The sequence below is a fragment of the Elgaria multicarinata genome, chromosome 6 (genome assembly GCF_023053635.1).
Source record: "Elgaria multicarinata webbii isolate HBS135686 ecotype San Diego chromosome 6, rElgMul1.1.pri, whole genome shotgun sequence".
NCBI lineage: Eukaryota > Metazoa > Chordata > Lepidosauria > Squamata > Anguidae > Elgaria > Elgaria multicarinata.
In genome coordinates this window covers 86,013,821-86,028,879 of record NC_086176.1, presented here as the reverse complement: position 1 = coordinate 86,028,879, position 15,059 = coordinate 86,013,821, and the positions used below count along the sequence as shown (strand labels likewise).

The 15,059-nt window shown below is 39.9% G+C and overlaps 1 protein-coding gene across 3 annotated transcripts in view; it reads left to right on the top strand.

The window, feature by feature from the left end:
* Window positions 1–15,059, top strand: part of DMGDH (dimethylglycine dehydrogenase) — a 68,299-nt gene that overhangs the window by 10,502 nt on the left and 42,738 nt on the right. For all 3 annotated transcript variants that reach the window (XM_063127971.1, XM_063127973.1, XM_063127972.1), the window contains 5 exons: window positions 2,493–2,591; window positions 3,793–3,957; window positions 4,958–5,162; window positions 11,525–11,773; window positions 12,297–12,495. In XM_063127971.1, coding sequence (XP_062984041.1) covers window positions 2,493–2,591; window positions 3,793–3,957; window positions 4,958–5,162; window positions 11,525–11,773; window positions 12,297–12,495 — 917 coding nt within the window. The remainder of the gene's footprint in view (window positions 1–2,492; window positions 2,592–3,792; window positions 3,958–4,957; window positions 5,163–11,524; window positions 11,774–12,296; window positions 12,496–15,059) is intronic.

Here is a 15,059-nt window from a genome sequence, read left to right as displayed (position 1 = left end):
TGTGGAGAAAATAAGATAAAAATGCTATTTAAAAACACAGTAAGTTGAGTATTGTGACAATAGATTGATAGGGTAAGTGAGAAAGTGTCTGTGGAAAAAGAACGCTGGAAAACATAGATCAGATTGTTGCAGTTATTGCAATTTATTTGTCTGTAATTACAACTATCTTAAGATAACGAAGAGTCTGGTACAATCTAAATCAGCGTAGCAAAACTAGAAAGACGTTATTGCCAATTATTGCTGTTGTGAATGAGCACTCTTCTTGCAGATATTATGGCTCTATATAGAAATGACCTTACCACTGCCTGTTACATTTTGAGCTTCATCACACCAGCGATTTATCACACACTCGCCATGCCTGGTATGAGGTTTTGCTGCATGGTACTCACATGACATCATCCCTTTCCTGCACTCATTTCACCTCTTCCCCTCCGTTTTTCATTTCAATTTGGAGTAGGGAAAGTCTGCTTTTGTTCCCTCCATGTGAAATAAATATGTTCCTCCCTCCCATGTATTGCTGTCATTGCACTCTATTAGAACATCCCATTCTTTGTTGCGGGCATGTGTGTCTAAGGGGGGGTCTCACTGATGAAAGAGGAGGATGAGGCTGTTCTCTGCTCACCTGTGAAGGGGGAGGTAGGTAAGTCTCATTTAACTCTATGTTCTTACTCCTGAGTAGGCATGACCAGGGGTACATTTTCACCTTAAAATAAATGTGGAAAATGCATCGGGACAGGGGTGTTGGTGGTTCACTCCTGCGCCTCCCTAGAACTGTGAAGCTTCGCAGTTAGGACTTGTGTTTTTTTCAGAAATGGAGCGAGGCACCAGCATGTCTGGTACCCCAGCTGCAGTGTACGTTCGCTCCTCCTTTCCTGTAAACCTTTCCCAAGCCAAGTGGCAGCAATAGTCTTTGCCCATGCACTCCCTCCTGTTTCCTACAAACGGCCTCCCTTCCTTCTCTCCACAGAGTTTGTTTAATATGATCTTAGGGGAAGGTATAGTATGTTGTTTTACAGTAATTGTGCAGTTTCAGGCTGCCATATTGTATTTACACAGAAATAAAAGCATATTTTTTAAAAGTAAAAAATTAACTTTAAGGTAAAGGAGAACATAGGGGGCGGGGCGGGAGATTTCACCGGCATAGTAGTGCTCCAGGTGAAAAGATACATGAGCTGAAAGAGCAGAACAATGCACAGACGTGAAAGTGCCCAGCTGAGGAAATGGAGGGGAAAACTGACTTTTAATAGTGTGGTCACTCAAAAGCTTTATTTTAAAGTCTAAAAGAGCAAACTGAAAAGAACTACTCTGCAACCCTATGCTTACATCTCAGGTCTTACTTCTGTTTACTCAAAAGTAAATCTCTCTCTGTTCAATGGGGTTTACTCAAAGGTAAGCATGAATCTGATTTTAGTATGACTTGGATGTAAATGCAATTGAAATCAAAGGGATTTACTCTTGAGTAAGGGAACCAGTAGATCTGTAGTTTATGAACTTGGAGATGCATAGCTTCACATGATCAAAGGAAAGGAAAAGCGATCCTTTGCACTGGTGGACTCTGAAGAAAAGGGCTTAAGAAAGGAAAATTTTAAAATTCCAAAAACATCAAGGGATGAGCCAATCTGATTCCAACTGGGCATGCTGAAAGCCCTTCTTAAGAGCTATCATTATGCCAATTTTGATCACTTTATCTTTAAAAATTTCGCAGATGTAAGCATTTAAAAAAATTACATTAAAAAATTCCTTAAAATCAAGGGATGAGTCGATCTGATTCAAATTTGGGGTTGGCTAAAGCCCTCCTCAGGAGCTATCACTGTGCCAAATTTTGATCTCTTTAGCTTTAAAAATGAGGGAGCTGCAGGCGTGAAAGATGCATTTTCCATATTTCTTTTAAGGTGAAAATGCTTACTCAGGAGTAAGAACATAGAGTTAAATGGGACCTCTCTCCCTCCCCCTTCACGGTTGAGCACAGAACTGCCCTGCCCTCCTCTTTTGTTAGCGAGACCGCCCTTAGACACCCCCCCCACCAACGAAGAACAGGATAGTCAAATAGAACACAATGACAGCAATACACGGGAGAGAGGAGCGCATTTATTTCGCAAGGAGGGAAAATAATCCAGACTTTCCCTACTCCAAAAAGAAACAAAACGTGGAGGGGAAGAAGTGAAATGAGTGCAGGACGTGGGTGACGTCATGTGAATACCGGGCTGCAAAACCGCATACGAGGCATGGTCAGTGTGTGATTAATCGCTGGTGTGATGGAGCTCTTAGTCATTACTGACTTTTCACATTGATTTTCATGGGATCTAATTGCAACTAACTTAACCTAGATCCAACTTTAGTCTTTCAGGTGCACAGGATCATTCACTGTTTTTGCTGGAACAGATTGACAAAACCGCTCTGCAAATTGACTTAGATGGGGAGTAGAAAAACTAAGCAGCATTTTTCAAAATATAATATCCTTATATAATCTTTTTGTCGGTTCCTTTTTTAAGGCAGGTTTGACAACGTATTTCCACCCTGGAATAAATCTGAAGAACATCCATTACTACAGCATTAAGCTTTATGAAAAACTAGAAGAAGAGACTGGACAGGTAATAACTTTTAATATATTGATTAAATATTTATTTATTTATTTATATCCATATTAGTTTTGTGAAATATGCTATGCTATGCAATTCTAGAATGATTTGCATGCTTGGAGCATTTTGACAACTTCAGACAGTAATCTGTATGTAGCAAAAGAACAGTTTGTCTTTTTAGTGTTGTCTCATACACAATTTTAAATATGTCTTAGTTTCCACAATCTGTCTTGGGATATTAAGCACTTTTATATCTAGGCATCCTCCTATAATATAGGACCTACATCTACTATAACCCCTGGGGATATTGTATTACATCTTAATTCATTCTGAACCTACCTTGCTATATCACACATTGTTTAATAATTAATTCAAAAGTAGTTTATAAATGGTATATATAAGGTTGTTAAAATACTTGGGGGAGAACAAAAAAGAAAATAGAACCAGAAAATGTGGCAAAGTTCACAATTGCAGTTACTACATTTGTGAAGTGAAACAAAGGGCCAAATAAGATTTGGCATCATCAGGGAACATTGCTAATGTCAATATGTGGTGCCCATTATGGAAGCCAGAGGTCATTGATCTTTCTTCTTCTTTTTATTTTTTGAAGAGCAGCCAAAATGGAGAACATTGTCGTCCATGAGCTTTCAGTATTAAATTGTATAAACTAACAAGCGAAAGCTTACTGCCCTCTCAATTTTTTAAAAAAATGGGTAGGTTTGAATAGTTTAAAAATTATTTGAACATTAAGTCATAATGGCCTGTGAGGCTTTTTAAAATATATCCATGGAAAGACCATTGATCACACGACTTAATCGTGAAACATTTGGCAGAAACTAAGGTGCAAATGAAAGCAGCAGAATAGTGTAGAAGCACTGTTGAAGATGGAGGGCATATTGAATTATAAAGAGTGCACAGAAAGCTTTGAGAGTTAAGTTTTGTAGTGTCAGTTACTATTTTTGTTTGATCACAAATAACTGAAAACATATTAGTTCCATAGCAACCTAGTAACCTTGTATTTATTCTGTAGTTTGTTGTGAAAGTACATTTTGTTGTGATTATTTAGTGCTTTATTGGACTACGCATAAGTATTCTATGGCAAAATTAGGTATGTTTAAGCCTATTGATTTCAATGGATTTAAGCATGCCTAGCCCTGTGCTGAATTTAGGCCTATATATCTGCAACCTGATCGTCTTTTTATGTTATTATTAGGCTGTGGGGTTTCATCAACCAGGGAGTATTAGAATTGCTTCAACCCCGACAAGAGTGGATGAATTGAAATACCAAATGACTCGAGCTGGTTGGCATCCAGCAGAGCAATATCTTATTGAGCCAGAGGGAGTACAAGAATTATTCCCTTTATTAAACATGGAAAAGGTAAATAAATCCAATTATTTTATTTATAAAATCTGTGATAATCATCATCATAATAGAGGGTGTGTGTGTGAGAGAGAGCTCCATAGCTCCAATACCATGAAAACTAGACACCTGGAACAAAACGGCATAGGTCACGGATGGGAAACCAGGACCAGAGATGGGAGATGATGTCAGCAGTAGGCCTCTTCAACCGAAGCCTCTGTCCCATAGCCCTGCCCTTGACATCATCCATGGAGAAAGAAGCGTAGAACCAAGTTCACCCACCTCTCATCTCTGGGACTGCTCTTCCACATGCTCTTCAGCTTCTCCCTTTCCCAATTGGAGAAGATGATGGGTGAATGGATATAGATTGAGACTCAGATGGCTCCTCAAGTTGCTACCTGCGTGCACAGCAAGAAAAAGAAGCAAAGCAGACTGAGCCTTGGCCTTGAGGAGTGTTCATTGATGCTATGGCACAGCCCCCCTCCACCCATGCCCTCTCAGAAAGGGAGGGGCATTGTATGACGGGGAAGCCTGTGGGTTGGATTGGCTTATGGACCAAAAGTTTCCTGCTATAAACCTCCAGGGACCTCTTTAAAAAACAACAACACTGGAACTTCTCACCACTCAGGAAAATTGGGACAAATGTAACAATGGTTTTCATTAAATCTACTCCCAGCCTGAGTTCCAATGGGGAAACACAGGTACAAAGGTGTTATAATCCTATTCTGTTGAAAATAGTAGCAAAAGAGCCACTGATTTTAAGGAAGCATGGTTGCAGGCCTTGATTAATAACAACGAAAGTTGAATCTCCATCAAATATTTGTTCATTTGCATTTTTAAAAAAATCTTTAGCCATTTTGTTCACCTTAATGGCCAGATTTTGAATTTCTAGAAATTACTGCTTCCCAGTTCTCCACTCAGTGGAACTCACTGATATTAAGATCTCCCTATTTCTCAGCTGTTGATTGTAGAGAAATATAGCAGAACTAATGTAACTTCTTCTGTTTGACCTACATAGGTATTAGCTGGTCTATACAATCCTGGAGATGGTCATATTGACCCTTACTCACTCACTATGGCGTTGGCTGCAGGGGCCAGGAAATACGGTGCTCAGTTAAATTATCCAGTTCAAGTAACTAATCTAAAGCCTAGATTAGATGGGACATGGGAAGTTGAAACTCCACATGGAATAATTCAAGCAAACAGAGTTGTGAATACAGCTGGTAAGAAATTATAGATATTTTCATGCCTTTGCAAGTTTAACAAAAACAACAGCAGCAGCTATGCAGGATTTGGTAATTCACACGAAACACAGTGCTATAATGAATACATTGTAGAAAGTGGGTGATTTATGCTTTACTTTAGCTATCTGATGACTTCATGAAACATGATTTGGCATAAAGTTGTGATATGCCCGTGCCCTATAATTTTAAAAGTTTGTAGAATAGTAGAATAACATATTTCAGTGTTTAATGATAGGATAATAAGCACATTGTATTATTAGTAATATCTTTAAAGTTTCCATTAACATAAATCAACGGATCTTACTTCCATGCAAATTAGTTTAGGACTAGGATATGAAACCAGTGTTCCTGATTATAGTTTGGCCTTTCACTTTAAAAACAGAGGACATGAGTCACACTATTGTGCAATTCCAGTACACAGATGTCCATGAATTGTGAAAACTGTATTCTATCAGCAATAGTTAAAAATAGGGCCATATAGGGTAGCTTCAATTAAAAGCAGACTAAAATATGGAAGTCTTTAAAAATCTATTTAAAAATGGTCATGGGGGAGCCAAGTATACCTCCCAAAGAAGGGCATTCCATAAGGATGATGCCACCGCAGAGAAGACCGTCTCTTGTGCTCACCAATCTGATAGTTTTTACCCATGGGCACATGAACAGGGGCTCCATAGCTGATCTTAGGGCCCAAGTAGGTTCATATAGGAGTGGGCTGTCCTTGAAATAACCTGGTCTTTGGGGCTTTAAATTGGGCTGAGAAATGCCCAGGCAATCAGTGTAGTTGGTACAGAATTGGTCTCAGATTGCCTGTTCCCCACAAGCAACCAGGCAGATGCATTCTGCTCCAGCTGAAGTTTCTGAATCTTCTTCAAGACAGCCTTGCATAGTCATGTCTGAATGTATCATGTAAGCAGGGCATGAATTACTGTATCAAGGCCTGTTTTCTCCAGATAGGGATGCAGCTTGCAAATCAGCCAAAGCTGATGAAAGACACTCCTGGTAACTGATGCCACCTATACTTCAATAGATAATGCTGAGTCCAGGAGAACCCCCAAACTATTCACTTCGTCCTCCAGGAAAAGTGCAAGCCCATCCAAGATTGGTTTCATACTTTCATCCAGGATGACATTTTTATTCATGACCTGAATGAGGAGATGCAGGGAATGCTTATCAGATTTACAGATGACACAAAATTGGGTGGGATAGCTAATACCCTAGAAGACATAAACAAACTTTGAAGTGATCTTGATAGGCTGGAGGGCTGGGCTGAAAACAACAGAATGAAATTTAGTAGGAATAAATGCCAAGTTCTTCACCTAGGAAAAAGAAACCAGATGCACATTTACAAGAGGGGGAAAACTTGGCTCAGCAATACTACAAGCGAGAAGGAGCTTGGAATTGTTGTCTGCAGAAAATACTAATATGTCGATGCCTTATCTCCTATAAGGGATAAAAGACATAAAGCACAATATAGGGTATTTATGATCATTTTCTATATTTCAGAGATTCGAAAACATTAGTCACTGAAATATTAATGAAATAAATGATGACTGTAACCACTACTCTTCTTTAAAAAGATGCAATCAGGAAAATAAATTTATATTATACCTCCAAAAGTACTTTTTTGGATATAAAAAAGTGCTGAAAAAATTGATCAAGAGTTGTGAAATTGCACTTTATGTATTTCATATGTTTATTGACTGGAATAAAGATTAAGCCAATTTTTACAGATACATTATTACTGACTATTTCATGAATATACTGCATGAGCTTCCTTAAGAAATAGTTATATCAGTCATTAGAATATTGCTTTGCACTTGTACTTGAACAGCTAAAAGTTCATTTAAATTCATTCACTTCATTTTTACAGCTCCCATCTGAACTGAATGGTCTTAATTCAGATGTAATTAACAAATCAATTTTGTGCTTAATAAATCATGGTTTGGAGACTAGGAATGTGACAAAAGCTAACATTTTTTCTCTCCTTCCTTTCCCCTTTTCTTCTCATGTATGGGTGACCTCCTTTGCTTCCCAGTTTTTTCTGTCAGTAATTTGCAATGATATCCAAATTGGCAAGCTATGGTTAGTGCAGTCTGCTGAGTTGGACATCAAACCGGGAAGTGGAGGAGGGAATCTCTATATGAAAAAGGTGGTGGTGTTTGGGCAAGCATGCAGGCCAGTAGGACAGAACATTCCTCATCTCCAAGCCATGAACTGAGCAATTGGATGAGGGTAAGCTGTTCTCGAATGAACCCACTGTGTTCTAAGTTAGCAAGATGGACTTAGCACAATAGGACTGGCATGAAAGTAAATAATTATTTATTTTGGAGAGGAGGATAGGAAAGGGAGAAAGAAGATTGGCTGTAACAGTTGTTAAACACACTCTTGTCATGGTTGTATTTACCTACAATGACTCAGGTCATTAATCAGTACCAGGTTTAAATATTCCTTTTAGTTGAACATTGAAACTATACAAGTAAGGCTTTGGTTTAATACGTTAATGACAAAAATGAGAAAGCCTGAAGAGATTCACAAATTCAGTATTAAAATACTCCAATTGCAAAGTAGGTAAGAACATGTATAAAATAGTAATAAGAGTGAGGCAACTGCCTCAGTCCACTAGCTGTGGAGTCCATAGAGTAGTTCTGATTCATGTGTACAGACTGCAAGGGAGACTTCCTGGCTTATTCACTTTAAAGCTACAGAGCATTCCTCAGTGCGAAACTCATATGAAACTGCACAGAGGAGCTACAGCTCAGAACAAATGCTCTATGTATAAAAGTCCTAGGTTCAGTCTCTGGCATCTCCAGATAGGGCTGGGAAATACCTCCGTCTGAAACCCTGGAAAGCCACTACCTATGTCCATTCACCTTAACGTTGCAGAGTATTCCTCAACACTGAGAATACTGTGCTGGATAAACTATTGGTTTACTTCAATATAATGCATATTCCCATGTTCCAAGCCCTGCACATCTTTTAAAATCAGGCCATAGTTCCAGTTATATTTTAAAAAGGACATTAGAGAGAAGTGGTGCTACACAGAGAATCATAGAATAGCAGAGTTGGAAGGGGCCTACAAGGCCATCGAGTCCAACCCCCTGCTCAATGCAGGAATCCACCCTAAAGCATCCCTGACAGATGCTTGTCCAGCTGCCTCTTGAATGCCTCTAGTGTGGGAGAGCCCACAACCTCCCTAGGTAACTGATTCCATTGTCGTACTGCTCTAACAGTCAGGAAGTTTTTCCTGATGTCCAGCTGGAATCTGGCTTCCTTTAACTTGAGCCCGTTATTCCGTGTCCTGCACTCTGGGAGGATCGAGAAGAGATCCTGGCCCTCTTCTGTGTGACAACCTTTTAAGTATTTGAAGAGTGCTATCATGTCTCCCCTCAATCTTCTCTTCTCCAGGCTAAACATGCCCAGTTCTTTCAGTCTCTCTTCATAGGGCTTTGTTTCCAGACCCCTGATCATCCTGGTTGCCCTCCTCTGAACACGCTCCAGCTTGTTTGCGTCCTTCTTAAATTGTGGAGCCCAGAACTGGACGCAATACTCTAGATGAGGCCTAACCAGGGCCGAATAGAGAGGAACGAGTACCTCACGTGATTTGGAAGCTATACTTCTATTAATGCAGCCCAAAACAGCATTTGCCTTTCTTGCAGCCATATCGTACTGTTGGCTCATATTCAGCTTGCGATCTACAACAATTCCAAGATCCTTCTCGTTTGTAGTATTGATGAACCAAGTATCCACCATCTTGTAACTGTGCCTTTGGTTTCTATTTCCTAAATGTAGAACTTGGCATTTATCCCTATTAAATTTCATTCTGTTGTTTTCCGCCCAGCACTCCAGCCTATCAAGATCACTTTGAAATTTGTCTCTGTCTTCCAGGGTATTAGCTATCCCACCCAATTTTGTGTCAAAATTGAGCTAATTTTGTGTCAAAATTGAGCAATTTTGTGTCAAAATTGAGCAATTTTGTGTCAAAATTGACCTAATCTTTAGTTCTCAAAAGCACCAAACACCAACAGTTTCCAATTAATTGCCACAAACTATTAGCTTACAAATGTGCTTTTAAAAATTTATTTATTTATATATTCATTTATTAAACTTATATACCGCTTCCATAGCCAGGGCTCTCTGGGCGGTACCAATACACTGATGACACCCAATTCTACTTCTCATTATCACCCAATTCCAAGGAAGCTGTTTTGGTGCTAAACCGATGTCTGTTGGCAGTAATGGACTAGATGAGGGCAAACAAATTGAAGCTTAATCCTGACAAGACAGAGATGCTCCTGGTCAGTCAAAAGGAAGATCAGGGAATACGGATTCAGCTTGTCCTGGATGGGGTTACACTCCCCCTGAAGACACAGGTTCGCAGCTTGGGTGTGTTCCTGAATTCAACCCTGAGCCTGGATGCCCAAGTTTCAGCAGTGTCTAGGAATGTATTTGCACATTTAAAGCTAGTGCACCAGCTGCGCCTGTTACCCAAGAAGTCTGATCTGGCCACAGTGACCCATGCCTTAGTTACATCCTGCTTGGATTACTGTAATGTGCTCTATGTGGGGCTGCTTTTGAAGAGTGTTTGGAAACATAAGCTGGTTCAAAGAGCTGCCACCAAATTGTTGACTGGGACTGGTTCCAGGGAGCATACAACTCCCCTGTTATAACAGCTCTACTGGCTTCCGGTGTTTCTGGGCTCAATTCAGAGCACTGGTTATGACCTATAAAGCCCTCCTTGGCTTGGGTCCAGGTTATCTGAAAGACTGTATTCTCCTTTATGAGGCTGCCCATGCAGTGAGATCTTCAGGGGAGGCCGTTCTCTCGGTCCCACCATCATCACAGGCACTCCTGGTGGGAATGCAGGAGAGGGCCTTCTTTGTGGCTGCTCCAAGGTTCTGTAACTCCCTGCCCAGGAAAGTTAGACTGGCTCCCTCCTTGTTATGTTTCCGGATGCAGGCAAAGACTTTTTTGTTCTAGCAGGCCTTTGGGAATAATCTGGACCTCTGTTAATGCACTGGGTTTTGAATTGTCATTTGCCTTTTAATTGTTTTAATACTACAGCTGGTTTAATTATATTTTTAACTTTTGTATATTTCTATTTATATGTTTTAATTGTATATGTTTCAATTTTGTAAAGCCACCTTGAGTCCCAGTATTGGGGAAAATGTGGGATACAATTAATTATTATTATTATTATTATTATTATTATTATTATTATTAATAATAATAATAATAATAATAATAATAATAATAAGTTTATCACCTTGGTTTAATTACATCATTCTAAATTCAGTGTCGGCCTGACTATTCATTCATTCATTTTAGTGAATCCACATAAGTCTAGAATTTGGCAATGTATGCAAAAATGTGTCTCACAGTAGTGCAGCACAATCCTATGTATGTTATTCAGAGTTCCAATGTGTTCAGTGCCACTTACTTTCTAGTAAGTGTGGTTAGAATTGAAGCCCTAATGTCTCAAATTGCATTAGAACAGTGTAAAGTGTATCACACTATATATTCAAGTGAATTGAGATGTGTCAGCTACTTCATACATTACAATTTTTACGTAGAGATTAATTTCGCATTGTATATCAAACAAACATTGTACTGCATTCAGTGTTTCTGTCAATTTTTGTGTGTGATAAACAAACACAGTACAAAGGGTAGTATCCAAAGCTGGATCCAGATTTGAACTTAGCAGAATACCACTGAAGCAGGGGTGGGCAACATGCAACACCTCCCCAAAATTTTGCACCCTGCCACCCCCAAATGCGTGCCTCCATCCTGGGGAGTTTCTGCCGAACTTTGGTGGGGTGCAGTGATGGCGGGGGGTGGGGAGCTGCATTTTTGCTTTAAACCAAGGCACACAGGGAACATATACCTTGTTTTGGTATAAAACTGCACGCTCCCTGAGAGTTTGGGAGGTAGATTTTGCATTTAAACAAGGCACGTGCTCACTGCATACCTTATTTTAAAGTGAAAATTTGGATTTTTCTTGCCGCTGCATTCCTGCTGCAATTCAGCAGTAATGTGGCAGTGGCATTTGCAACAGTGGCGTTTGCAAGGTGGTGGAGGGTGTGGCCCCTGGTGGGTTCCAGGGCAATGGAAATTTGAGCCCAGACCCTGTGAGACTGCCCACCTCTGCACTGGGGGGTGGGGGGGAGAATTTTCTCTTATATCCCCTTCAGCCCCTAGTGGGGAGACTCTAGAACAGCATAGGAAGTGGCACAGTCCCTATCCTACTTAAAAAGATATAGTGTTTACTCTAAAAAAAAAGTGCCTTTAGTTTCTAATTGCTTTGCTGTTCTAATATTTGTGTTTCTGTGCATTTTTCCCCCTAGGCTTCTGGGCTCTTGAAATAGGTAAAATGGTTGGAATGCATCATCCAGTCATACCAGTTCATCACCAGTATGTTGTTACTGCAACTATCCCTGAAGTTAAAGTCCTTGAAAAGGAATTGCCTGTGCTTCGTGATTTAGAAGGTTCATATTATCTGAGACAAGAAAGAGATGGACTTTTATTTGGCCCATATGAAAGTCAAGACAAAATGAAACTACAGGAATCCTGGGTCTCACATGGAGTCCCACCAGGTAATTTTGCTCATTTCCCCCCTCAGACTACTTGAATATGCTGCTGCCTATTAATGTTAATCTGTGATTGATGATTACACATAGGGCCTGTTCAGATGACACATTAAGCCACGGTTAGGTTGCTAACCCTTTTGCAGCAAATAGTTAATGAGTGTGTTTAAACCATGGTTATGTAGCCACCATGGTTAGGAATGGTTCACACAACACGCTAAGTAATGGGTCACACAACACGACACACTAATATTTACCTCAGAATACTTAACCACTGTGGTCTAACATGTTGTTTGAATAGGGTCATTCATATTTTTAGACAAATACCAGTTCTGGTATCTTGTTCACAAACTTCCTATGTAATTCACTTGCTTTCACTTTGCGCTATTCCAGTGGTGTTTTTTTTACAATTTGTATCCTGTAGTATTTGAGTGTACTGAGAAAAGGAGTGCTTCACTTTGCTATCTATATAATGAAAAAGCTTTTAAAGTGTAAAGTTAACAAATACATAATAAGTCAAACATTTTTCTAGGTTTCGGGAAGGAGCTTTTTGAGTCTGATTTGGACCGAATAATGGAACATGTTGAGGCCGCTATGGAAACAGTCCCAGTCTTGAAACAAGCAGACATAATCAATGTAGTTGCAGGTCCTATAACGTATTCTCCAGATATTTTGCCTATGGTGGGACCACATCAGGGTGTTCAAAATTATTGGGTGGCTATTGGTTTTGGGTAAGTAAATTGATCTCTCAAGTAAAATTATTGTCAATCAATAATTATGAGCAACTTTGTTGAAATTAAATTGCCATTTATATGTCTGTCTTTTTACTGCAAAAGATGTAGAGCAGATATCCATGCCTGGGCTGACTTTTTCAGGAAGGGAGACTGGAGAACTGAGGCAAGTAGCAGTGAAAAGAGTTGAAGTTCTAGTGTTTATTAAAAATTAACAAATCACCAGGTCCAAAGGTCTTTAAGAATCTTTAAGTAACTCAAATGTGAAATTACTGATTTTCTAACAAAATATACAACTTGTTCCTAAGCTTTGCCTCCATGTCAGAGGACAGAAAAGTGGCCAGTGTAACACCAGATTTTTAAAAAGGGATCCAGTGAGGGGAACCAGGAAATTACATGGCAATTGGCTTAATGTCTCTGTATTGGGTAAATTGTAGAAAGCAATACTAAAGATGAAAAATATTGAGAATATAGAACAAGTCTTGCTGAAGAAGAATCAATACAGCGCCTCCAAAGGCAAGTCTTGTCTCACTCACCTTTTCTTGGTCTTTCAAAAAATCTTTGATGAAGTCCCTGACAAAAGGCTACTGTACAAACTTAGGAGTCATGGGATAAGATAACAGATCCTCTTATGGACCAGTAACTGGTGAAACAACAGGAAGCTGAGATTGGAATAAATGGACAAGTCTCATTACGGAAGGGTGCAAGGTCCCCCAGTGATCTGTATCCAGATTGGTGCTTTTTAATTTCTTCATAAATGACCCAGAGTTGAGGATGAACAGTGAGGTAATCAGGTTTGCTGATGACACCAAATCATTTAGGGTGGTATAAATAAAAAGAGGTTGGGAAGAGATCCAAAAGGATCTCCCCAACCTGGCTGAATATGCAATAAAATGACAAGTGCAATTTAGTGTAAGAAAATGTAAAGAGAGGCACACTGGGGTAAAAAATCCTAACTTCATATATGCACTAATAGGTTCTGAGACAGGAAAGAGTTTTTGGGATTGTGGTGGATAGCTCAACGAAAATGACAGACTGGTGGGCAGGTGCTATGAAAAAGGAAAATTCCATGTTAGGGATCATAGGAAATGAATTGAAAATAAAACTGCCAATATCACAATACTTTTATGGTGCAGACACAAATGGAATACTATGCACAGTTGCTGCATCTCAATGTGTGGTTGTGGGATTTTTGTGGTAGAGCTGGAAATTCTAGATTATCAGTGGTCTCATCATACTGGTTTGCATGTTTTGTTATTGTTGGCTATATTTTTTTTCCAAGCATGCCCAACTTTCCCTGCCTTTTGTATCTTCTATTCTGAGCCCAGTAATCTGCTGTGCAGTACAGCTTTTCAGAACAGAATAATAATTTATTTTATTTATTTAAAGCATTTTTATAGCGCTGCCTCACCATTTCTGGCATCGACGCGCTTTACAATAACATATAAAACAATTCCATTAAAACCCTCAACCCACATTAAGACAATTCCATTAAAACCCTCACCCTCAAACCATTAAAAGCCCTCAACCCCAATTTAAACCACCCCTCCCCAAACTCTTGTGAAAATAAAAACGCCTTACAAAGGCGTTTGAAGCAATTGAGAGTGGGAGCCTGTCTCAACTCCAGTGGCACATTGTTCCATAACCGGGGGACAGCCACTGAAAAAGCCCTGGCCCCCGCACATTCCAATTTGTAGCGAGGGACCATCAGGGCACCCTGCTCCTGAGAGCGAGTCTGCCAATGGTGAGACACAGGAGAAAGGCGAGTGCTCAGGTATCCAGGACCCAAGCAATGCAGGGCTTTATACATGGTCAACAAGACCTTGTAGCGCACCCTAGCAGCCACCGGCAGCCAATGGCGCTCTTGAAGCACCAAAGTGATAGAAAACCACTTTGGGAGCCCCTTGACCAACCAGGCTGCTGCATTTTGTACAGCCTTAGTGTAGGCGTTGGATTTGCTTCAAGGGAAGCCCTGTATACAACAGGTTGCAACCGTCCAGTCTGGAAAGAACCAGGGCCTGCACTGCGGTGGTAAGATTAGCCTCTGACAGAAAGGGGCGAACTTGGCGGAGCACATGGAGTTGATAAAAGCAACTCCGAACCACGGCCCCGACCTGTGATGACATAGTTAGGGACTGGTCAAGAATAACACCCAGGTCCCATGCCTCAGTCACAATCCTTGGTCGGATTCCTGAAATAGGCAGATCTACGAGCTCCTGCCTCAAATCTGCCAGCCGCTGACCTCAGCCAATCACCATCAGCTCAGTCTTCTCCGGGTTAAGCTTTAGTTTACTCCTTATATTATTATAAAATAATAATTTTATTTCTTACCCGCCTCTCCATTTTGATCGAGGTGGGGAACAACAGTAAATATAAAATACATAAAACTGAATTAAAACATAATATACATTGTTAAAACATCCTAAAAACATGGTTTGTCTTGTAGAGTATCTGTACATTAGTTAATATGCTACATGTGGTAACCTGAGGGGGAGGGAACCTCATTCAGATTCCTAAGAATATTTCTATTGAATGCAGACAACCAGAAATTTATACATTATTTT